The sequence below is a fragment of the Crocuta crocuta genome, unplaced genomic scaffold, assembly GCF_008692635.1.
Source record: "Crocuta crocuta isolate KB4526 unplaced genomic scaffold, BGI_CrCroc_1.0 scaffold463, whole genome shotgun sequence".
Classification (NCBI taxonomy): domain Eukaryota; kingdom Metazoa; phylum Chordata; class Mammalia; order Carnivora; family Hyaenidae; genus Crocuta; species Crocuta crocuta.
This window is the reverse complement of record NW_027527929.1, coordinates 1,218,576-1,245,332: the sequence shown is the minus strand read 5'-3', so window position 1 is coordinate 1,245,332 and position 26,757 is coordinate 1,218,576. Positions and strand designations below refer to the sequence as shown.

Genomic DNA, 26,757 nt, shown 5'->3' with positions numbered 1-26,757 from the left:
AGAAAATAGGTGATCTATAAAACATGTATTCCTGGAAATAATCTCATATGTACTTCCTCTCCATCTTAATGCCTCTGAAGAATTTTTCCCTAAGTTACTATATGTGTATGTCACCATTAATGGAATCTTAGAACTGAGAAGATATGGAATATGCATATTATGCAATATAACATGAACTATACATGTCTCTACTAAAGATAGAACTCTACTGTTCCCCTGAGATTAATGCTTTTCAATAAGACGTATTTTTGTTAATATTAAATTTTTTAATGTTTATTTATTTTTGAGAGAGAGAGACAGAGCATGAGCATGAGAGGGGCAGAGAGAGAGAGGGAGACACAGAATATGAAGCAGGCTCTAGACTCTGAGCTGTCAGCACAGAGCCCAACAAGGGGCTTGAACTCATAAGCTGTGAGACCATGCATGACCTGAGCTGCAGTCAGACACTCAACCGACTGAGCCACCCAGGCGCCCCTAAATAATATTTTTAACGGCTCCCATANTTTTGAAGATAAAGCTGTGCCCATAATTTTTGATTACTTACTTACGATAATTTTCTATAAATGCAACAGCTAGAAAGAAGCATTTTAATTGTTTTTGAAATGCCTATTCTAAACCAACTCCCAAAATTCTGTACCAATTTAAGTCCCTCACTGTGTGGCTACAAGGGTCAGTTTCTCCATTCTCGTGCTCCAACATTTCTAATTTTTTAAAAGTTTTGCCAGTATTAGTGAGAAATGTTATCTAGTATTCGATTAGTCAAATGAATCCCTGTAACATATACAAGAAATTCACAAGGTACTTAAGACTATATACCATCAAGAACACGGTCAACTGTATGGAAAAGGACAGAGAGAGCACAAAAGCCCCCAAATTCTAGAGACATGAAACAGGATGATAAAAAAACTCAACTTCAAATATGAAAAAGAAAGATTTAGAGGGCAGAGTCCTGAGCCACAGAGGACTATTTCTAGGCCTTGGAACCTAATGACTCTGCCTAGCTGGATTTCAAGATTGCTTGGAATTGAAGACCCTTTCCCATCCATTTCTCCCTTTCTCAATGGAATGTCTCTTAATTATTATTATATGTATGTCCCATCATTGTATTGTAGGAGCAAAGGACTTGTTTTTGGTTTCACAGGTCCACCGAGTGAGAGGAACTGTGTCCCAGGATGGGTCATACCCAGAGCCTCACCTATATACACTAATTTAAATGATTTTAATAAGATCTGAAGCATTTGAGTTCATAAAGCTGATAATATTTCGATAAGATTTTGATACCCAGCAGCAGGGTGTTACTGCAACAAATACCTACAAAATATGGAAGCAAGTTTGGAATTGGGCAGTAGCAGAAACTGGGAGAATTTTGAGCAGAGCAAAGGCCTTGGTTGCCTTGCATAGCCTATGGTAGAGAAATGGACATTAAAGACTTGGCAGTAGAAGGCTCTGATGGAAATGAAGACAATGTTACTGGAAAGGGGATCCTTGCTACACAGTGACAGGAAGCTTAGGAGAACTATGTTCTGCAATTATGTGGATTCTGGCCTCCTGGGCTGATCTTTGGTTATCTTTCTCCTTTGTTCATTTGTTGTCGTTCTACTACCTCACAGATTTCTTCATCTTCTAATCCTTCTCTAAATGATTCCTTTCTGCTGTCATTAAAAAAATTATGTATGTATTTCTTGTATATACGTATGCATATATGTATTTTTGGGAGAGCGCAAGAAGGGGAGGGGCAGAGAGGGGCACAGAAGACTTGAAGCAGGCTCTGTGCTGACAGCAGTGAGCCCAATGTGGGGCTGGAACTTATGACTTGAGCTGAAGTCGGATACTCAATGGACTAAGCTGCCTGGGGGGTTCCTCATTAAAAAAAAATTTTTAACAAATCAATCTGACATACAACAATGTGTAAATTTAAGCTGTACAACTAGATACTTGAATACACTTATATATTGTTGCCACTGCAGTGACACTTAACCAGATTACTTAATCATAGTACAGTACCATTGTCTATATTCACTTTACTGTGCATTAGCACTCCATGGATTTACCACTCCTTACAAGGCTGTACTCTTAAACACCATCACTCTTATCACCTCACCCTACTCTATTGTTTTTCTTCTTAAGGGGAACGTTATTTGAAAAAAATTTTATTAAAAAATTTTTATTTTTGAGACAGAGAGAGAACGTAAGCAGGGGAGGGGCAGAGAGGAGAGACAGAATCCAAAGTGGACTCCGCACTGTCAATGCAGAACCTGATGCGGGGTTCAAACCCAAGAACTGTGCGCTCATGACATGAGCTGAAATCAAGAGCCAGACACTCAGCCAAATGAGTCATCCAGAGCCCCTCTGCTATCATTTTTTAAAAACAGTTTCATTGAAGGGCGCCTTTGGCTCAGTCAGTTAGGTGTCCAGCTCTTGGTTGCGGCTCAGGTCGTGATCTCACGGCTTCTTCATGAGTTCAAGCCCCATACTGGGCTTTGTGCTGGCAGTGTGGAGCCTGCTTGGGATTCTCTCTCTCTGCCCCTCTACTACTTGTGCTGTCTCTGTCTCTCTCAAAAGTAAATAAACTTAAAAGTTTCATTGAGATATAATTTGCACAACACACACATACAACTTCCTTTTTTAATGTTTTATTTATTTCTAGGAGACAGAGAGAGAGAGACAGCGTGAGCAGGGGAGGGTCAGAGAGAGAGGGAGTCACAGACTGAAACAGGCTCGAGGCTCTGAGCTGGCAGTCAGCACAGAGCCCGATGCGGGGCTCGAACCCACGAACCACGAGATCATGACCTAAGCAAAAGTCGGACGATCAACCGACTAAGCCACCCAGGCGCCCACAATTCCCCCTTTTAAAGTGTACAATTCAGTTTCTTGGTATGTTACTAGTTTAAAAAAACTGTGATAATATACCACATAAAATTTGCCATTTTTTGACCATTTTAAGTACATATTTTAGTGGCATTAATTACATTCACAATGTTGTGCAATCAGAACTGCTATCTATTTACAAAACTTTTTATTTCAAACAGAAACTCTGTATCCATTAAGCACGAACTCCTCTCTTGTTCCCACCAAGCCCTGGTAACCTCTATTCTACTTTCTGTCTCTATGAATTTGCTACTCCAGGTACCTCACGTAAGTGGAATAATACACTATTTGTCCTTTCATGTTTTACCTACTTCAGTCAGCATAATGTTTTCAAGATTCATCTGTGTTGTAGCATGTGTCACCACTTCATTAATTTTTATGGGCGAATAACATTCTATTGTGTGTATATGTACCACATTCATCTGTTGTTAATGGACACTTGGGTTGTTTCTGCCTTTTGCCTCTTGTGAATAATGCTGTTCCAGATATTGGTGTACAATTATGTGTAGGAGTCCCTGCTTTCAGGTCTCTGGGTATATACCCAGGAGAGGAACTAATGGATCACATGGTAATTCAATGATGACCTTTGTAAGGAATTGCCAAACTGTTTTTCCGTAATGGCTGTACCATTTTACATTCCCACTATCAGTGTATGAGAGCTTCAATTTCTCCACATCCTCAGCAACACTTGCTATTTTTTTTAATAATAGCCATCCTAAAAAGAATGAAGTGGTATCTCAATGTAGGTTTGATTTGCATTCCCTAATGATTAATGATGCTGAACATGTTTTTTGTGTGCTTACGGCCATCTGTTTAATTTCTTTGGAGATAAGTCTATTCCCGTACTTTGCCCATTTTTGAACTGTTTTGTTACTGAATTTACATCATATCCTTGACATCAGACTCTTGTCAGACATATGATTTGTGAATATTTTCTTTCATTCTGTTGGTTTGCCACATTTTCAATTTCCAAGAAATTTTCTTTTCTGTGAATGTCCATTTTTATGACCTCCTGTTCTTATTTTATGGATGCAGTAGCTTGTCATGTCTCTGAAGGTCTAAATCTTAGTTTATTAGTTTTTTATTTNCTCGAACCCACAAACTGCGAGATCATGACCCAAGCGAAAGTCGGAAAGTCGGATGCTTAACCGACTAAGCCACCCAGGTGCCCCAGTTTATTAGTTTTTTAATTAAAAAATATTTTAATGTTTATTTTTGAGAAACAGTGCAAGTGGGGGAAGGGCAGAAGGAGAGGGCGACACAGAATACAAAGCAGGCTCCAGGGCTCGAACCCACAAACCGTGAGATAATGACCACAGCTGAAGTCAGACACTTAACCAACTGAGCCAAACAGGCACCCCAGTTTATTAGTTTTTTAATGTTTATATATATTTTATTATTAATTTTAATGTTTATTTTTGAGAGAGACAGGGAGAGCACAAGCAGGGGAGGGGCAGAGAGGGTCTGAAGCGGGCTCTGTGCTAACAGCTGAGAGCCCAATGTGGGATTCAAACTCATGAACTGTTAAGATCATGACATGAGCCAAAGTCAGTGCTCAACCAACTGAACCACCCAGGTGCCCCTAAGGGTTTATTTTTGAGAGAGAGGGAGGGGGAGAGAGAGAGAGAGAGAGAGAGAGAGAGAGCGAGCACACGAGCAAGAACGAGCAAGCGGGCATGAGTGGGGGAGGGGCAAAGAGAGAGGGGTACAGAGGATCCAAAGTAGGATCTGAGCTGACAGCAGAGAGCTGGACATGGGGCTAAAACTCACGAACCCCAAGATCATTACCTAAGCCAATGTGGGATGCTCAACCAACTGAGCCACCCATTTTTTTGCTTTTTTTTTTTTTTTAAATTTTCCTCTGCCTGCCTTGTTTTTTTCCCCAAGGTCCTTTTTTTCTTTTTGTTTTATTCTATCTTACATCTGAGAGATTTGCCTTAAATATCTGGTCCTATTTAAGTAAGTACCTGTTCCTACTTAAAAGCAAAATGCTAAAAAAAACCCCAACTAGAAACTCTCTATGTACATGATTTTGCCCCACTGTCCGATCCATTTCTCAAGAGAAAAAGTCTCCTGTCTCGGAACTGTAAGCCTGACTGCCAGCGTTCTAGGAGAAAAAAGTTTCAAGGGGTCTCACTACTTAGTTTAAAGCCTCTTATGATCCCCCTCTTCAGAACTGTACCACTAACCTTTTGGTATGCTGCTGTCCCTCAGTCTAGACTTTTGAAGGCAAACAGTCACAGGAAAGGTTGGGAAGTGATCTGGAGGTTGAACTCAAATTTAGAGTTAACTAATCCTATTTTCAGCACCTCCATTTATAGATGTACCTGATGCTCTAATCCCTGCACCATTCTAGACAGGAACTGGCCTACCTTCATCTGATGCCAGCACTGAAGCCAGAGTTAGCAACTTACTGCACATTTTCTAGCTCCCAAATTCCCACTTGGGAATTCCCATTCCCAAAAGGAGATCCCACTTCACGATCTCCTTTTCAATGGTTTCCATTCTCTTTTTTTGAGTGGGATGCTTTACATTTATGCCTTTTGTTTTGCTTTAAAATCTGTTTTCCATCATTTTAGAGGTGTTTTGGGATACACTAGTGGTAGGCGTGTATACAACTTTCCACAGTTAGGTGATAAGTCCTCCATGTTGTTTTACTTTTGCTTACTTACCTTTGTGTGAGTACTCAGTTCTGGTAGTTAATACAAAAACAGTATGTGAGATCTAGTTTCCCTCAATTTCCATCATTATTAAGAAAACTCCTCTTATGGCTTAAAGACAGAGAAGGGTGACTGACCCACACAACTCCTACACTATTTTCTGGTGGTTTGCTACCTTTTTAATATTAAGTAACTCAACATAGGATGATATGAAGCAGACTACAGTTGTCTCATGGCTAGTAATAACTAATTACAATAACCCTCTGGGTCCCCTTTCCTACTCAGTCCTTCCAGTACTGATTTCATGTTGTATGGGAAAGCACCACTTCTTACCTACTTCCCAGTTGCACTGCTAGGAAATATAGTCCCTGAGTTGGTATTAAAAAAGTGTTAGCAGCTGGTCTTGGCAGCCTTAGAAAGTAGCTCTGGGCAGCAGGGCTCCTTCTCTCATTAACAAAAGCCTGCAGGCTCCTGAGATAGGCACAGTGATGGGAAAGGAAAGAAAATTTCCTACGTTCTCTTAAGTTTTTTATTTTTTTATTTTGAGAGAGAGAGAGAGAGAGAGAGAGAAGAATCCCAAGCAGGCTCCACTCTCGGCATGGAGCTCAATGTAGGGCTTGAGGCAGAGCTCAAACTCATGAACTGTGAGATCATGACCTGAGCAGAAATCAAGAGTTAGATGCTTAACCAACTGAGCCACCCAGGCGCCCCTCCTACTGTCTTTTTCTTTATGTAGCTCTACTTTTCTACCACATGACTTTTTCACAGACTAATATTTCCTGGTAGCAAAGGATCAATCAAAGGGCAGTGACCAACAGTCTTTTTAAAATGTCAGTACTGGGTGCCTAGGTGGCTCAGTCTGTCAAGCATCTGACTTAGGCTCGGGTCATGATCTTGTGGTTTGTGAGTTCGAGCCCTGCATCAGGCTCTATGCTGACAGCTAAGAGCCCGACCTGCTTCAGATTCTGTATCTCCCTTTCTCTCTGCCTATCCCCAACTCACACTCTGTACCTCTCTCTCGAAAATAAATAAAAACATTTAAAAAATCTAAAATGTCAGTACTGCTTTTTCTCTAGAATGTACCAGGGTTATGTAATGGGTCCATATATTATTGCTAACCCACCATGAAGCAAGACAGGGGTCCTAAGTTCCTGCCCCTCTATTAGATCCAAGTCCTAAGAAGCAGTGAGCCCTACAACTAAGCGTGCATCAGAACCCCCTACGGGACTTGTTAAAAGACAGACTGCGTCCCACCCTCAGAGTTTCTGAATCTGTAGGTCTGGAGTGGGACCAGAGAACTTGTATGTCTAACAAGTTCTCAGGGGATGCTGATGCTGCTTGCCTTTAGGCCACATTTTGAGAACTGTCCTACAGAAATTCAAGAAGCAGCTGTCACTAATTTTGCATCACCAGGAAAAGTGTCAACAAAACTTAAAAAAAAAAAATCCCAAGCATACAAAATTTTGTCAGTAGAAACAACATGGATCGTCCTAAACATCATACCCATTACAGCACTGGTATTTTCTGTTTTCTTTCACTGATTTCCATTCTGATTTTTAGAATTTCTACTTCAAGTGTGATTGACTTTTCTAACTTCCTGAGGTGGAAACACAGACTTAGTTTAGGTCTTTATTCATTTCTGGTATATATATCTAAGTTATAAGTTTCCTTTCATGAGCTCCTTTAGCTATATCCCATAAATTTTAATATATTTTGTTTTCAATCCCGTTCAGTTCAAGATTTTCCTAATTGTCCTTGCGATATCTTGTATGGTCCATGGATTATTTAAGTGTACTGCTTCATTTTCAAATATTTGGGGATTTTCCAGCTTTTTTTTTCTGTTGCTGATTTCTAGTCTAATCCCATTGTGTTCAGAAAACAAACTTGGTATGATTTCAATCCTTTTAAATCTTCAAAACTTGTTTCATGACCTAACATATGGTCCCTCCTAGATAATGTTCTCTGTGTGCTTGATTAGAGCATGTATTGTGCAGACCCAGCATCCAGTGTTTCACACCTCAGTCAGGTCAAGTTGGTTGACAGTCCATCTTAGCTCAGGCTACTTTAAAAAACCTACCACAGCCAAGGTGGCTTAAATGACACTGATTTCTCACAGTTCTGGAGGGTAGGAAAACCAAGATCAAGGTGCCAGCAGATGTAGTGTCTGGTGAGAGCCTACTTTCTGGTTCATGGACAGTTGTCTTCTTGCTCTTCATCCGCTTATAATGGTAACGATCCCATTGTGGTAGCTCCAGCATATGACCACACTCAAACCTAATTACCTCCTAAAGGCCCTCCCTCCAAATACATCACACTGGAGATGAGGCTACAACATAGGAATTGGCGAGTGGAGAGGGGGGGACATAAACTTTCAGTTCCTGTTCAAGTAAGTCTGTACTTTTTTTTGTGCTCACTTTAGCAGCACATATATTAAAAAAAAGTCTTCTGTACTATTTGCTAGTTGGTCTATCAATTGCTGAGGAAAGAGTACTGATTTTTGGTGTACTTGGTCTATCATTGCTGAGTATTGAGACTATAACTGTTAAACTATTTCTCTTTTCCATCATGGTCAGTTTTTGCTTCATGTATTTTGAGGCTCCACTGTTTGGTGTATATACATTTATAAATATTGTATGTTCCAATGTCCTGACCCTTTTAATATTATGAGATATCCCTCTTTGTCTCTAGCAGTATTTCTTCCTTAAAGTCTATTTGAGGGACGCCTGGGTAGTTCAGTCGATTAAGCATCCAACTGTTGGTTTCAGCTCAGGGCATCATCTCAGAGTTCATGAGTTCAAACCCTGGGCCGGGCTCTGCGCTGCCTATGCAGAGCCTTCTTGGGATTCTCTCTCTTTTCCTCTCTCTCTGCCCCTTCCCTGTTAGTGCTCACTCTCTTTCAAAATAAATAAATAAACTTAAAACAAAAGAAGTCCATTCGATATAATACAGCCATTCCAACTCACTACAGTTACTATTGGCATGGTATTATCTTTCCCCTTCCTTCTCCTTTTAACCTATTTGTGTCTTCAAATCTAAAATGAGTCTCTTACACACAGCCCAGAGTTGGAGCTCTTAAAATTCAGTCTGCATTTTGACTGGAGTGTTTAGCCTCTTTGCAATATGTAATATAAGTATTGATATGACTGAATTCACATCTACCATTTTCTATTTGGTTCTTTTTACATGTCTTATGTTTTTTGTTACTTTTTTCCTTACTGCCTTCTTTTCTAATAAGCAAGTATTTCTGGTGTACCATTAAAAAAAATTTTTTTTTTAATATTTATTTATTTTTGAGAGACAGAGAGACAGAACATGAGCAGGGGAAAGCAGAGAGAGAGGGAGGCACAGAATCCGAAGCAGGATCCAGGCTCCAGGTTCCAGCCTGCAAGCTGTCAGCCCAGAGCCTGATACAGGGCTCAAACTCACGAACTGCGGGATCATGACCTGAGCCCAAATTGGCTGCTTAACCGACTGAGCCACCCAGGTGCCCCTCTGGTGTACCATTTTAATTCTACTTTTTTTTTTTTTATCGCTATTTGTTTTTAGTGGCATTACAATATGCATCTTTCACTTATCACCATCTACTTCAGGTTAAATTTTTTCTTAATGTTTTATTTATTTCTGAGAGAGAGACTGCATGAGCAGGGGAGGGTCAGAGAGAGGGAGACACATAATCCGAAACAGGCTCCAGGCTCTGAGCTAGCTGTTAGCACAGAGCCCGACGCGGGGCTCGAACCCACGAACCATGAGATTATGACCTGAACTGAAGTCAGATCCTTGACCGAATGAGCCACCCAGGCGCCCCCCATCTATTTCAGGTTAATACTGACTTGATTTTGTTAAATAGTGCAACTTTGCTCCAAAACAGCTCCATTCCTTTGTGCTACTATTGTTCACATACATTACTTCTATAAATGCTGTAATCCTAACACTGATGATGTAACTATTTCTTTAAACAGTCTAATGTTTTCTAAAGAAATTAAGAGAAGAAAAGTGAAAAAATATATAGTGTTTTATGTCTACCCACATATTTACCATTTCTACCACTCTTCAATCCTTCTTGTGGATTTGAGTCAACCATCTGGTGGTGTTCTCTTTTGGGCTGAAGCTCTTCCTTTAGGATTTCTTATAGGAAAGATCTGCCAGCAGTGAATTCTGTTTCTGTTTATCTAGCAATGTCTTATTTCAGCTTCATTTTTGAAGGACAGTGTCACTTGATATACAATTGATGGTTCAGTTTTTGTCCCTTTCAGCGCTTTGAGTATCATGTACACTGCTTTCCAGTCTCCATGATTTCTTATGAACCATTATCATATTACTGTTTTCTTGGTCCTGAGAAGTTGTTTTGGTGCTTTCACGACTTTCTCTTTCAGCAGTTTATGACGTACCTAGATGTGGTCTCTTTGTGTTCTCTTGGTGTTCTTAGAGTTGCAGGTTAATGTTCTCCACCAAATTTGAAGTTTCGGCCATTATGCCTTCAAGTATTCCCTCCCACTTTCTTTCTCTTCTGTCCTCTGAGACTCCCAATATAAGTATAGTAGAATCATGGCATGAGGGTTTGCTCCTAAGTCTGCTTAGCTATGGGTCAGCCAATGATTTAGGTGAAGAGTGTCCTCAAACACCTCAAACTTAAAAGGATTCACCCTCTGCTGACTGATGTGCATGTGGCTTAGGGGATGCAGTCAAAGCTATAACCAACGTTCAAAGACTGCTTGCATTTTGCTTGCAAAATGGCTCTCCCAGCACCCTTGCACAGGCATGGTTTCCAGTCGGCCAAGAATGTGTGAGAGCTAGCTTATTCCTCTATGGCTGACTTCCATAATAATCCTCATTTCCAACTGTAATCTTGGCCAGCAAAGCTGCAAATTTACTCGTTTATCTCTGCATCAACCACTTTTAGCTGGCAAAGACATCCCCTGCCCCATACACTCTTGCCATCCTCAATGAGTACATCTCCTCTGGCAGGAAAGCCCCAAGGTCTTGCATAGCCTTATGCTGGTAAATTATTCTCACCAATCAGGTTCCCTTCTCTTCTTTGCATATGCCATTGCTTATGAGAATTTGCTTCCAATCAACTTTGTTTTCTTGCCTAGGAAAAAAAAGGCCCTGAGGAGCAGAAGTGATGTTGAAGACTAATACAACTCTTAGAAAATCACATATTCTAGGTATCCATGTGAACTCAAACTTTACAAGATATGCACCTGAAACTAATGTAATGTTGTGTGTCAACTATGCTCAAAAAAAAAAGGTAGCTATCTCATGAAAAGAGATAATAATGATAAAAACTTTGCAAGAAATGGTCAAATTTTTTTCCATTAACATAATGCTTTTTATTAGTCTGAGTAAAAAACCTATTTTACCAAGTTTAATATAAATCATTTTTCTTAAACGGAAGCTATTTGCTGGGTTTTGGGTAAATCCATTTTGTAGTTTTCAAACATAATGACTCATATTCAACTTCTTTTCTTTTAGCCATGTAAGGATTCAGCAGCTTAGTTCCTGACACACCTCATTATGAGACCTTACATCATCTTCTGAAATCATGTAAACAGGTGATAAAAGCAAACGGTCTCTTCTTTTCTGAAGAAATGTGATTTTTTTTAAAGTCACATTATTTTCTCCCTGATGATCCAGTTAAGGCAGTAACAGCATGAGAGCCATTTAAAGATTTACAGTGATTGAGGAAGCCTTAGGCCACTACTGAGAGCAGCATTATTTAAAAAGCCACAGAGTGCAGTTGGGGGCATGGGGTTTTGGGCCTGGATTAAGTTGGTCCATGTCTGGTACACCTTATAGAAGAACACCAAAAATGACTTACAAAAAGTTCCCTGCATCCTTTTTGCTTTTGCAAGCCTATTTAGGGTTAATAAAGAAATAAATACATAAATAAATAAGTAAAAATAAAATAAATAAAATAAAGTGAAATAAAAGTATGTATGTGTTTTGAGTGGAGGACACGGATTATGCAGTGTCCACCTGGGTGAGGAAATCAAATTCAGGAAAAGTTTTATGAATTTCTTTTGTTCTAGGTAAGGTAATTATTTCTTTAGGCTTGAAAAGTGAAAAAAAGAAATTCTCTTTAAGAAGTGCCCTATGTTGGATCAACAAAACCCAGGCCTGTCAGACACAAATGGATCACGAGGCAGAAGTTCCANCCTGGGCAGCTCAGGCACAGCTGTGGGTGAGGTCCTCTCTCCAGCACGGTGGCTTTCAGGAATTAAGGACACTTCTTTGAGTACCTTCAAATGCCAATGTGGGCAATCTGAATCTGGTACTTGCTCCTCTTCAAGGAGCAGTTTGAAAACTATTTGGAATTGAACAGAAAAAACTTGTAATGAAAGATACACCTCTATCAGAATGGCTTCTAAATATGAAAAAGTCTAGCAGCAGGGGCACCTGGGTGGCTTAGTCGGTTAAGCGTCCGACTTTCGCTTAGGTCATGATCTCACGGTTCATGGGTTCGAGCCCCGCGTCGGGCTCTGTGCTGACTGCCAGCTCAGAGCCTGCAGTCTGTTTCAGTCTGTGACTCCCTCTCTCTCTGACCCTCCCCTGCTCACGCTGTCTCTCTCTCTCTCTCCTAGAAATAAATAAAACATTTTAAAAAAAAAAAGAAAAGAAAAAGTCTAGCAGCCACATCTTCCAAGAAATCCAGGAATAGTCCAACTCTATTTTCTAAACAAGCAAGCAAGCAAATAAACAAACCAGCATGTGAAAGAAAATGGTTAACCTGGGAAACGTTCCATCCACAGAGAAACCCTTGGAGTCTGATTTGAGCCATTTTAAGCGACCTCACGTGTACTGTTAAATTTGCTATATTCTGCTTCACTGAAATATGACATTATAATATTCTTGTGGTGTCACTATTTTTGGTCCAGGACCTGGGCGTTGGCTACATTCAACTTAGCAAAAAAACCCAATGATGGTTGGAAGGCTAGGTTTTCAAATCAGGGTGTCAGACGAACAGTGAACCCTTGGCAAAGACTATTTCCATTTCATTTACCTTTGTAACAATTCCTGGCAGTATTGTGTGAGCGAACAGGGGACTTTGGGGATCAAATCCATGCTTCCTGTAGAAGTCAGTCTGTGCCACAGACATGGGGAACATAGCATGTGGATTCTTCTGCAGGTTGCCCACCGACTGTGGCAGTGGGCTCAAGTGGAAGTAGGGCACATTGCTGCCCAGCCGTAGACGTGCGTCTGGAAGCAGGCCATGCACATCATGTCCTCGCGGGCAGCAGTGGTGGCAGCAGCGTGCATGCGAGTGTGGACCTGCTGGCTCGGTCAGCCACGGTGGTGACTCCAGTGAGAGTCCAGAAACGGTCAAATTTCTACTAAAAGCCCTCTGTCAAAATATTTCTAAATTCTGGCAAGTGACTCAAAGTAACATTTTTGGGTTGATACAAATGAAAATAAAAATTTCCTCCTAGTATTATGGTTCAACCAAAGCATCATCTACTAACCCGGCCTGAGTCTGTGGGAGGAAAGCCAGTCTACAAGATGATGGGGTAGCACCCTGATACACTCACTGCTTAGAATGCTTTCTAGCTCCAGATGGGCTCCTTAGGTTTTATCTCCCCACAGAATATGACCTGTTGAGCTCCCACACTTGTGAATGAACGGACTCCATTCCTGAAATACTAGGATAATAGCTGTGCCACATGTAACTTCCAATTTAACTGTCTGATGACCAAACTGATGACGATAAAAACATTTTCTATCAACGTGTCATTTTGAAAGAGTCAACATTTATACACACAGGATTCATGCCCACAGCTCCCGATGAGAACCACAACTAGAACAGAGTATAACATTTCCTCATATTTAATAAAATGAAAAGAAACCAACCTCTTTTTTCTTCTTCTCTCTTTAGTTTGTCTTCCTCGATTTCTTTTGGTAATTTTTCCTTTTTCTCTTTCTCCACATCATTATGCAAGTGCTTTGTGGTGTAGCTAAGCGCTGGTGACAGGAGGATCTCTCCATTTTTGCAGAGCTCATCACGGATTTTAATAAAGAACTGCTGCAGTTCTACTGCATCCTCATATATTTCGGAGTCTGTCCTATAAGGGGATCAAGAGTATCCATTGACATATGAGCTGCTTCCTTTACACACCTCAATTATATGTCAAATTACCAAATGCTCCTTTAACATGTTACAGGGCACAAGGGTTGTTCTGTACAGCAGGGAATCTCCTTGAAAAGTTTTACAACAGAATCTGAAGTGTTGTTTGACCTCGAGGAGCCCCATGCCCACTAGTTTGCTTTTCCTTAAGGTTTACTCCTTGTATGGCGCATATAAAAGAAAAGACCTCATACAGTTTTTGGGGAGAAATCAACAGATTATCAGTTGATTATGGCCAGAGAAGGGGGCAGCCAGAATCAGGGACTACACTGAGCCTCCCGACCGTGCACAGCACTTATTTGTATCTAATCCTTGATTAACTTTTACTTTCTCTTAATTGAGAGACCAACACATCATATAAAGTGTTAACAGAAGATTTAGGCAGTCTGTTTTCTTTTCTTTTAAATCTATACCATCCTTGCCTAGGCTGGGAGGCCCCAGCAAAAATCTGACCCTAAACTGCAAAGTCATGAGGGCATCCATCCTACAATGGTGACAGGCTTCAAAGTCAGTGTTCATGTTAGTTTCGCAGCAGCAGCAGCTACACGATGCTGGGAATCAGCAGAGACCACACAGTGAAAAAGGGAAAAATAATTATATGTCATGCTGAAGGCTTCCTAAAAATTCTTTCCTCATTTACAGAATGAGAGGACTGGGCAAAATCAACTTCAGAATTCAGATTGAAAGAACTTTTATTACTATCTCTATTCCACTGTGGTCTGGGGATGACTTAAACATAATTCTATTAACTAAGAAGCCCAGGTCTGAAAAGTCATTCACAAAGGAAACCACATACAAAGTCTCAGCAACATCTACAGACATGTGCTGGTCAGGGGAGTGTGGCATGCGTAACGAGCCCAGGAGCCCCTGCTGACAATACACCACTACAGTATCACATTTTAGTGAAGCTTCCAGAATGCTTCTCCTCAGCAGCAAAAGTGAACTGGCAAACACTCTAAAAACATTGCCAACAACAACTTAAATGAATGTTTCTGGAAAGGTTTTAAAGATCCTTTCAAATTACAGAAATACTAACACTTGTTGGAAAGCAATACAAAAACTGGTCAAAGGAAGAAAGTCCTATGATACTTTGATGCCTGTTTTCTGAAGATATGTCTGAAGGACTCTTCACTTGACATTAAAATTTATTTTATAATAGCTTACAATTTTAAGTATAAAATTAAAAGTGAAAATGCATCTTTGATAATCCCTGTTACACTGAAAGGCGAGATTCTTAATTCCATCATGTCATGCTGTCTAGTAAGGGAAGTTCTGTACACAGCCATTAAACATCTGACAGATCTTTCCTGTTTTATTTAAACAAAGTATGAAGAATCTATTAATCTAAGAGGCTCAGTCTTCCCTGTACGCACAAGAACAAAAACTCAAGAGGCAAAAGAAAGAACTCTTATTCCCTTACTGGTATGTAATCTTTATTTGTAAGGCAGACATTCAGTAGAATGAAATAATTAAGAGTATAGGAAGCTCTTACTGCTTCCCTTTTCCTGGTCTTCCCAAGCCCCTCTAAGGTAGTCAGAGAACTTACTTCAGGAATACTGCCAACACATTAGGGAAGCCAGCAGCTAACTGGCATGAGTCAGCGCTGTGCTGTTACAAAGTACTGCTGATGGGCAAACCACTGTCCTCTGAATGAACTTCTCTATGCCTCATTTTTCAGACTCCTTCCATTTCAGGGTGTAAAGTCCTAGGTGATACTGACTAGTAGTGGTGGGTAGGGGTGAGTGTGAAGAAGCATGAACACTGTTGGATATCAACATGGAAATCTAGTGCATATGGACTTCATTAAATTCATGAACTTAGTGTTTCTGAGATGTTATTTTTAAAAAATGCTTTTATTGGTGCACCTGAGTGGCTCAGTTGGTTAAGTGTCTGACTTCGGCTCAGGTCATGATCTCACGGTCCATGGGTTCGAGCCCCGCGTCAGGCTCTGTGCTGACAGCTCAGAGCCTGGAGCCTGCTTTAGATTCTGTGTCTCCCTCTCTCTCTGACCCTCCCCTGCTCACACTGTCTCTCTCTCTCTCTCAGAAACAAATAAAACATTAAAAAAAATGACTTTATTTATCTTTGATAAATGACGTGCATGGGGAAGGGGCAGAGAGAGAGGGAGATAGAGAATCTGAAGCAGACTCTGCGCTGACAGCAGAGTGGGGCTCAAACTCACCAACTGTGAGATCATGACCTGAACCTAAGTTGGATGCTTAACTAACTGAGCCAACAGGCACCCCTAAGATGTCTATCTTCATTACTGGCAAAGTAGATAAAATGATGGTTTATATCATTCAACTAAACTGATGCATCTCCACCTCAGCAGCATGGGGTTACCCTTAAGTACTGTAAGCAGTCATAATATGAGCTTTATTCACAAAGATAAAAAATGGCCTCCCTTATGTTTTGCAATGCTCTGGGCACAAGAGTGAAATTCCTCATTATCTCATGTAAATAATGTACCCTAGACTCTACTTCTCAGGCCTCAAAAGCAAATTATTAATCATGTCAACAATGGGAAAATGAAAAGAGCTCATTTCCTAGAGATACAAATCTGCTTATTTCTTGAAATTGTCACATCTATATAAGATACACAAAGCTGCTAATGATTTAAGAGACAAATGCACTTTTAGAATACTCACAGAACTAACCCCAAGATGTAATGGAGATGGGGCAGAGGTGGAGGAGAGGAGTGACTTTAGACTTGAGAACTATTTGGGGCACCTGGGTGGCTCAGTTGGTTAAGCGTCCGACTTCAGCTCAGGTGATGACCTCACAGTCTGTGGGTTTGAGCCCTGCATCGGGCTCTGTGCTGACAGCTCAGAGCCTGAAGCCTGCTTCAGATTCTGTGTCTCCCTTTCTCTGCCCCTCCCCTGCTCGCACTCTGTCTCTCAAAATAAAATAAAGACCTAAGAAATTAAAAAAAAAAATTCCTTTCTAAAAAAAAAAAACTATTTAAAAAAAATGAGAATAAACATGAAGTCTAAGCTCCATGAAAGCAGGATTTGTCTGTTTTGTCCACTGGTATATCCTATGTATCTACTTATAACTAGTAGCCCACTCAATTAACATTTGTTGAATAAATGAAAATAATGAATGCAAATTTTGACTGCAAGATGTCTCCCCATCTTTCTCTTCATTTGTATTTCCACTGTTGAACAATGAGGGCCATTTCCTAACTGTGTCATCACTCAAGGTACTCTCCAATCTGACCTCAACTTTACCCATCTCTTGAACACATTAGTTTTCTAACCCTATGCCTTTCCTCAAACCACTTGCCTTATCTGCATCCCACCCATTCCACCATTCTTCCCTGATGCCTCATGTCTTTTTTAGAAAGGCTCCAGTGCAGACTTTCTACTCCACCATCTTTACTACCTATCAAGTTGTTATATGTTGTCTCATGCCTGGAATCATTTTCCTCCAAGCATAGGACCTATCCCAACTGTCAGACTTCAAGCTCTTAGAGCACAGAGCACAAGCCTTATCATCCATGGTTGGGCTCCATGACTAGTGTCTTGGTGACTGGCTCTGTGGTGGGGAATAAGATGAGCCACTTACTAGTTGTGTGACTTGTGGCAACTTACTTCTGTAAGTTTAGGCACCATTTCTTCATATGCAAAGTGGGAAGATTATCATCTAGAGTGGCTATAAGGGTTAGAGATTATCTACATAAAGTGTTTAGCACGGTGCTTTACAAAGAGCAGATGCTTAATGGGAAGAGCAAACCTTATTACTAATTTTTCTTTCAAAATCCAGAAAAAATGCAGGCTTCACCAGATTCCCCAGCTAGAATTGCTTCATACCCAAAGCCTAAAAGTCTCCTTTCAGCATGGTACACTATAAGCTCCAGAAAGGTTTGTATCTTTAGCTTTTTATATTTCCCCAAGTGACTCTAAGAGCAACCAGAAGACACACTGTAACACTGAACTAAAGTTGTTTTAATAACTGATTGTACCAGTGTTATGTGGCAAAGATATACTGTAGATCAAAATTAAAAGGGAATACAAGTTTTATGGAAAATTAAACTTAACTGCTTCTTGCAGTGCTTTTAATGCTGCAAAGGGGATTTAAAAGTGAGAAATCTGAGATTAAAAAAAAAAAGAAGCCACCCTTTTAGGAAAGGAAAATGGTTATAAATTTAAATCAGTCTAACCTCAGATCAAGAACTTAAGGGCTATTTTTGTTTACTTCAAGCACGCTCTGGTTGAACTCAAAGTTTAAAAAAAATCACAATACTGTTTCATTTTATAAGTATTTTATCCTTTAAAAACGTGTTCTGTGAAAGGCTATATTTTAAGAGTTTATGCATTTCAACAGATCTTCAACTCTGTGCTCCATTCCTTCTCACTGGTCCTGACCTCGATGACTGAGTACTGTGACTTCTCTCCCCTGCATCTCTCTACAAGTTGTGGCAAATTACAATTCAAAACAGCATCCTACCAACTGGAATCATGCACCTAAACTGAAATAGTATATCAAAGCAGAATTTTCTTTTGTTTTGCATTAAATATCACACCTTCTCAAAAAGAAATAGCTTTGAAAACCTACCGATTCATCCTTCTCGCCCTTTCTAAGACTTCAAACATATGCTCTTGAAATAAATCGAGCCGCCGGTAGCGATTATTTTCAACATTCTTTCTAATTATGTCAAAAGTAAGAGGAGGTTTGTTTGGAAAGTTGGGATCCACAGCAGGAATTTCTGCTAAGGAATCACTGTAGCATCTTCCCTCATCATCCTGATGACTCATGACCGACACAAAAAGATTGTGGATAAGCTCTTGAATCAGCAAGGTCACATTTGGGACATGAGAGTCCTCATCTCCCTCCAGGTCTCTCCGAGTTTCAAGCAGGACTTTGTGCAGGACAAGAGCATCTTTATAGATCAAAGACTCAGGCTCATTGTATGTACAGGCATTGTTAAACATCATGACGAAGTCCTCAACCATGGAGTCTATATCTTGGTATTTATTTGCCATCATGTGACTTCGAATTTTTTCCATGTCCATGGGCTTTTTAATGGTCAGATAGTAGTCAGGCAGCTCGGATCTAGACGGAAGCCTCAGAAATATGGCACTGAGGCGGCGACCCCTCTTATCAGTATAGTTCTTTACGGCTTCATAGACTTCATTTAGTTTCTGTTGCATTGGAGTCATGTATTTTGATTTTTTAGGAGAGATGCCACTCTTCCTACCTAAAGGAAGAGATTTAATGTTAAATGGGTAAAATGAAATAAATGAACCCAAATTTGTATACAGCTGGTAAAGCATTCCCATAACAAAGGGACTACTACAAATGGTTCATAAAACGCAGTTTAATGTATATCATAGGGACAATGAAAAAAACTGGAAAAAAATTTAAACTGTTCTCAGTAATCATTTTTAGTGAGAGAGTAAGCACTACCATGTTGAGACAGTTGTGAATAAGGTAGAATAAAGCAAATGAATATCTATGTGGCATTCTAATTCCACCACTATAGTATCCTTGAGAACTGAGATTTTTATCACAGTAGGAAAAAAGATATAGATGTTAAAACAGAATACTGCATAAAAATCTTATAGCCATAAAGCTCTGTTAAAGGCATCAGTACATGTATTTGTATAAGAGCATCAGTATGATGTATTTTATCTTTAAATATAAAACAAACACAAAATGTCTTCTCTCTGTCCACTGAAAGTCGTAGAAACAATGACCAATCTGGTAGCAGCATAACCCCATGTAGTTTTGACTATTTTTGAAATAAGTATTTCCAATACGTACACCAGTAGCTCTTCAACAAACGGCAGATGCCCAGTTGGCATAAGATGAATCTCATGTAACTTGAAACATGAGATGGTAAAGAATCTATCACTGCCTCCACACTATGGTCATGTCAAAAGAACACAACAGCCAGCTTGCGACCACAGGAACATCAATAAGGGCAGCTGTAATGGGTTAAAACCCAGCTACATGTCTAAGTTTAGTAGTTCTAAATGATATATAAAAATGAACAAACAAACTAGGTAAATGTTGGAGGATGCTGGGAAATCAATGCATTATTTTGAAAACTAGTAAAGGAGGAGGGAATCTATCTTTTATCCTTTTAAAAGAGAAAACCAAAAACCAACAAAACAAAACAAGACAAAAAAAACTACCACTGGGTAAACAAATACTGGTTGAGGCAAACTCTCTATGCAGAAGTACTCCAGTTGGTAAATGAGCAAGGAATGATAAAATCACACTATTGCTATTTTATCCCTCTTTAATGTATTAAGCTAGTCAGCATCAATAGCTGTTAACACATGGGAGAAACAACCAGCTGTTACACGACCCCCCAGTGAAAGACCATATACCACCTGTGAAGTTGGTTTCTGTACCAAAATAAGGAGACGAGGATCAAATCTAATTTAAATCTGATCAAGCCTCTTGCTCCAACTACCAATTTAGAGGAAATGTCAAGGAATTAAAACATGTTAAACTATAGCAAAGGAATGCAATTAGCAAAACACAGACTCTGGGAAGTTACATACAATCCCAATTTCTTCAACAAATAAACTGGAAGGCAAAAAAAGAAAGGTGGGAGGGGAATTTATGGGTCAGAAGAAGTATCAATCAAATGCAGTATGAGGACTTTATTTAGATTCTACCTCAACCAGACACTGCTCCAAGCTGTGATGCAATGTTAAGTATAGAAAACCTATTATGTAGCATCCTTGCTGAGCTGAAACTTAATCTAATCTCTGGAGTAAATGTTTTTAAGAAATGAGAGGAATAAAGGGAAAAGTTAGTTGCTATCACAAAGAAGTGAAGTGATTAATCCAGAACTTGAAAGTGTACAAGAAAGTGATCTGGTTTTTGGAGTCAAAGCCTTGACGATAAATAAAAGGAGGGGTTTGCTCTAGATTATGATCTGAAGATTTAATGATCAAATAGAATATAAAGAACTTAATTAGGTCCTGATTTGAAGAAACCAACTGTAAAAATACATTTGTGAGACAATCAGTAAAATTTGAAAATTTGTCAGGTATTAGATGAAACCAAGAAATGGTTAGTTGTGTTAGATGCAATGATTTCATGGTTATTTAAGAAAATATCTGCAAATTTTAGAGATACATACTGAATTATGTAGAAATGAAGTAACATGACTGAATTTCCTTTAAAATAACTTAGAACAAAAAAACGAGAGGGGTGCCTGGGTGGATCAGTTGGTTAAGTGTCCAACTTCGGCTCAGGTCACGGTTCGTGGGTTTGAGCCCCGCCTTGGGCTCTGTGCTGACAGCCAGCTTAGAGCCTGGAGCCTGCTTCAGATTCTGTCTCTCCCTCTCTCTCTGACCCTCCCCTGTTCACACTGTCCCTCTCTCAGAAATAAATAAGAAACATAAAAAAGAAAGCTTAAAAAAAACGAGAGAGAGAAAAGTGGATATAGGAAAAAGCAAGACACTGTTTTTTTTTGAGAGAGAGCACGAGCAGGAGAGTGGCAGAGAGAGAGGGAGACACAGATACTGAAGCAGGCCCCAGGCTCTGAGCTGCCAGCATAGAGCCCGACATGGGGCTTTGAACTCATGAACCGCAAGATCATGACTTGAGCTAAAGTCAAATGCTCAACCGACTGAGCCACTCAGGTGCCCCAGGAACAATCTTGATAAATGCAGAGTAATGGTACCACTCTTCATATTTGTTGATGTTTGAAATTTTTCATAATACAAAACAGAGAAATGAAAAGGAAATCACCATTATACATTAAAATTTCCTTTCCCTGAAATTTAAAAAAAAGTATGTGTGTATTTACTGTTAAATTATCTACCATTTTCTAACTCAACTTATGGAATTACTTCTTTTTTTTTAACTCTTAAAAATTTTACTATCTACCTACCTACCTACCTATTTAGGGGGGAGGGGCAGAAAGAGAGGGAGAGAGATAATCCCCAGTAGACTCTGCTCTGTCAGTGGAGAGCCCAATATGGGGCTTGATCTGAGCCGTGAAATCATGACCTGAACCAAAATCAAGAGTCAGATGCTTAACTGACTGAGCCACCCAGGTGCCTCTTAATTTTTAAAAGTAATCTCTATACCCAATGTGGGGCTTGAACTCATGCCCCCAAGATCAAGAGTCACCTGCTCCACAGAGCCAGCCTGGTGCTTTCCAGAATTAATTCTATTTTGAAAAGGCACTGTGTCCCTAAAAAGCAAAACAAAGGTTTTCATTTCTGCAAAACTGCATGCTTTTTCAATTCCATAAAAAGATAAATCCCTTGGGGCGTCTGGGTGGCTCAGTCGGTTGAGCGTTGGCTTCGGCTCAGGTCATGATCTCACGGTTTGTGGGTTCGAGCCCCGCGCCAGGGTCTGTGCTAACAGCTCAGAGCCTGGAGCCTGCTTCAGACTCTGTATCTTCCTCTCTCTCTGTCCCTCCCTTGCTCATGCTCTGTGTCTGTCTCAAAAATAAATAAACTATAAAAAAATAAAAAAAAAGATAAATCCCTTAATATGAAGGAATCATCACTTAGCAATAAGTCATACTTAAAACTATTATAATACTCTTCATATAAAAAAGCAAGGTCTGTTTGTTTTTCCTCTTTCAGCAAATATACTTCCAAAGAATATCTGACAACACCATTATCATAGTGGTATTTATTTTATTTACATATTGTTAATAAGGCAGAAACCTCTTGTTTAGCCCAATGCTATTAACTGCTTTTGTTGTCTTTTCTCTCCTCAGTTTTGTTTTGTTTTTAATTTCTTTAACATTTATTTATTTTTGGGAGAGGGGTGGAGAAAGGGGGGGGAGAGAGAGTGGGAGAGGGAGAACGAGCAAGCACGGGGGAGGAACAGAGAGAGAGGGAGATACAGAATCTGAAGCACGCTCCAGGCTCTGAGCTGTCAGCGCAGAGCCTGATGCGGGACTTGAATTCCCAAACCACGAGATCATGACCTGAGTGGAAGTCAGATGCTTAACTGACTGAGCCACCCAGGAGCCCCTCTCCCCTCACAGTTTTAATAAAATCACCAAGGCAACTGCAGTGGCTGAGAATCTAACACTTCAAATTCTATCTAGGATTTGCTGCCGAGATTCATTTAATTCTAGTAATCAGCAAACAAACAAACATATAAAATACCAAATCTACTACACTCTTGCAGGCATAGTATGTGGGAAAAGTATTTATTCTTACCACTTAATATTTACAAAATGTCCACAGCATTTAAGAAAGTAAACAAAACCTCTGACATTATATACTATTCTCCACATGCTTTTCACATTTTAACTACTTAAAATATAGAAGAGAGTGCTTAAGAGGAACAGAAGAAACTCCATGCTAGAGTTTAAGTCCAAACATATTCACCAATCAATTAAGTATTATTTTTGGTAAATCAGTGATCTATCTTTCACAGACTAAACTGAATAACAAGTGTGAGTCTGCCTTACTCAGCTTGAGTTTGGGAGAAGCCATGTCATCATCATCAGGTAACGGGCCCAGCTCTTTCCTTTTATCCTTGAGTAACTTCTCCAGGATGTGAGCATCGTTGTACACCTACATTCCATAAATATATTTAAAATTATTTTCTAAAAAATGTTCTATTGAAGTATAACACTCATCTATAAAGAACTTTAAAGACACAGGTTGGCATAGTTGAGAACTAAAGAAATAAAGCTTGAGATCACTACAGAGCAACAAAATTACATCTTTGAAGGGTGGGCCTCCGCCTCAAATGGTTTGTTGTTTAAGCTTTCCAGGTGATTCTAATGTCCAGACATGCATGCTGCAGCTTCAGTAAGAATCACTGCAAGTTTTTATAGAACTTCTAAAACATATTTATGTGTGTTGCTTTTTCTATAAATCTCTCTACCACTGGACCCTCAAGGTAGCTGACTTAGCTCAATGGAGTTAAAAATTATAAATGCTCTCTCTTCTTTGGCTACTTCTCTTAAAGGTGGGTTTTTTCTCGATCAGTGGCAGACAAGTGGCACAGTAGCCACTGATACTAAGGAGAGTGTAAACCCCTATATTAGGGAGTTTGATCACAAGTACCTTCAATGTCTAGTTTATTTTGCGATAGCAAAGGAAAGGAAATACATGATTTTAAAGTTATTTTATTTCTGGGAGATTTAACGTAGATAAAGGAAATTTGAAAAAGTATATGCACTCTCATCCATGTTCAGTGCAGCATTATTTACCATAACCAAGATATTGAAGCAAACTATGTGTCCATCAATAGATGAATGGATAAAGAAAACACACACACACGCATGGAGAGGGAGAGGGAGAATATTATTCAGCTATTAAAAAAAATGAAATCTTGTCCTTTGTGACAATGTGGATGAACCCTGAGGGCATTATACTAGTTGAAATAAGTCAAAGACAAACACCGTATCATCTCACATATATGTAGATTCTAAACAAACAAAAAATCCCCCCCAAACCCCAAGGTCATACAGAACAGATCAGTGGTTGCCAGAGAGAGGGGTTGGGATAGGTAAAATGGATGAAGGGGGTCAAAAGCACAAACTTCTAGTTAGAAAATAAGATATAGTGTACAGCATGGTGACTAGTTATTAAAACTGAAAGCTGCTAAGAGAGTAGATCTTAAAAGCTTTCACAAGAAGAAAATTTTGTAACTATGCATGATGACAAACATTAACGAGACTTACTGTGATCACATGGCAATATATACAAATATAAAATCACTATGTTGTACACTTGAAACTAATATACTGTTACATGTCAAATATACTTCAATAAAAAATAAAGTCAATAGAGAATATGAAATTTTAAAAAAAAGCAAAAGAAAAATATATCATAATTATACTGATACAGAACTGAAAATCAAGATGCTTCATAACAAAATCAATGATGTAAAGCTATATTTATGAATATATATCCTGATTCTTATATGACTATACCATTTTGTGCACTATCCCTGGAGAAGTACGTTAAGGGTAGTAATAATGAGGAAAGATTTTAATGTCATTGGTTTTCATTTGAGTGCTTATTTAAACACCAGGCAACATGCTATATGCTCTGTGTACATTCTCTTATTTAAATCCTACGATAACCGTGTTGCAAGTACTATTATTATCTCCACTGCACAGACGAGGGAAATGAGGCTCAGAAAAGATAAGTTACTTTCACAAAATTTGGCAGAGCAGAATTCAAATCTGGGATGTCAAATTACAGAGTATAAACTTTTAACCTATACAATGTACTGTCTCCCATTTTAAACAATTAAGAAAAGACAAAATATTGAGCTAGTCATTGAGAGGAGTAACCTGAGTGAGGCCTCCATATCTGGTCTCTCAAAATGTTATTACTCTACCAGCACCCAAAAGAAAATGTGCCTCCTGCAGGATTCCTACACATTTTTACCTGGGAGCCCTCCTCATTGTAATGCCTGGCATTCCGGAACATCAGCTTCATGTCTTCTATCATTCCCTCTTCCCCTGCATATTTGTCATTGCGGATGTTATGCTCAATTATTTTCAAGTCCATTGGCTCCAATATGATTTTATAATAATCAGGATAGTCCTTTTTGGATGGTTTAACCATAAACAGATCACAAAGTCTTCTGCCTGAACCTGGCTCACGAGCTTCAAGAACAACATTGAATAATATTTTCATTCGCTGCTTTCTTATGTTCTTTTTACTGTTGGGGGAGGTAGAAAAGGGGAGAAATGAAAAGAGGTTCAGTTTTCTTTACACAGGGATGAATATGAAATGAAACAAACTAAACTTGTGGGAAGGTGCTTTATAATGATTATAACTTATTGATTACATATGCCACAAACACAGTAAACATGCTGGAAGCTATAAGCAAATATTAGGAGAATTTCCAAATAGTTAAAATTAAAACATAGTGACTCTGGCAGGAGCAGCCAATGAACACCAGACAAACCTGTTTAGAATATTTATGAAATACAATGCTTAAAAAAATAAAAAGCCTTCTCTAACATCCAAAGAAAATGAAATTCTATTATCAGTTGAAATAATACATTTTGTTTTTAAGAACACAGCAAAAGTGGAATAAAGCTACTGATTCCCTGCTGTTACTAACAGTCCTCACTTCAAAACAACAAAACCAAACACCCACACAGAGAATACCCCATCTCTTAAGACAACCACTCAGCACCTGCATATCCTGGTTACCAGAAAACAAAGAGAGGCTATCTGCAAGACCAGAGTCTCTACAATGCACACAGCGGTCTCCCGCATCGATCCTGCCTCCGTTAGTCCCTGCTCCCTCCAGCTCTGTCATCATCCAATGTCCCAATTTCACCTAAGGAATAAATGCTTGGTGGTTCACCTGAGCTCTTGGGAAAATTTTCATCTAGAATGTGAATCCTTGTCTTGTTCTCCAGGTTCTCCCAGTGAGATGTGATACGAAGCAACAAATATGTGTAGTGTGGAACAAAGTCAAGGAACCACAGATTCGAACCTGAGTTAAAAAGGAGCCCAAGAGGACAGGCTGTTTCTCAACTGTTGAGGAAACTGGCTCTGAGAGGCTAAATGACTTGTCCAAGGTGAGTGGTCCAGTGAATTATTAGAAGAGATGATCTTCCAGCATGATTTCTGTCCCACTATGTGTATGTTTTCAGGACACTGATAAATTCTAGTGAGACTCAAACCAGCAGGCTCAAGATGAACACTCAGGTAGGTAATAAAAAGAAACGATTTATGACTGAATTCCTATTCAACAAACACTTATAAGGTGATATAATGTAGTACTTAGAGATAAATATTTTGTATCTGTTTCCTGTCTTATAAATAGAAGGAAGTTCATTTCTGAAGAAAACAACGTGGCCAAATGGGTCTCCCAGTTCAGTGACTCACTCTACTCCTGCCTCATTATGAGGCCAAAGGCCAGATATTTTCTCCTCCAAGCTTTTAAAATGTGTCAGGAATGAGGTGCGCTTGGGTGGCTCAGTCGCCTTGGTTTTGGCTCAGGTCATGACCTCGCAGCTTCATGGATTCAAGCCCTGCCTCGGGCTCTGCACTGGCAGCATGGAGCCTGCTTGGGATTCTCTCTCTCTGCCACTCCCCCACTCATGCTATATCTGTCTCTCTCAAAATAAATAAACTTAAAAAAAATAAAATGTGTCAGAAATGAAATAAAAATCAATAATAAAATGTTGCA

At 39.4% G+C, this 26,757-nt stretch overlaps 1 protein-coding gene across 5 annotated transcripts in view; it reads right to left on the bottom strand.

Moving 5' to 3' along the window:
• Window positions 1-26,757, bottom strand: part of PBRM1 (polybromo 1) — a 111,883-nt gene that overhangs the window by 35,915 nt on the left and 49,211 nt on the right. For all 5 annotated transcript variants that reach the window (XM_077749765.1, XM_077749739.1, XM_077749734.1 and 2 more), the window contains 4 exons: window positions 24,993-25,269; window positions 23,054-23,159; window positions 18,205-18,847; window positions 13,374-13,585 (listed from right to left, as the gene is read on the bottom strand). In XM_077749765.1, the coding sequence (XP_077605891.1) occupies window positions 13,374-13,585; window positions 18,205-18,847; window positions 23,054-23,159; window positions 24,993-25,269 (1,238 nt within the window). The remainder of the gene's footprint in view (window positions 1-13,373; window positions 13,586-18,204; window positions 18,848-23,053; window positions 23,160-24,992; window positions 25,270-26,757) is intronic.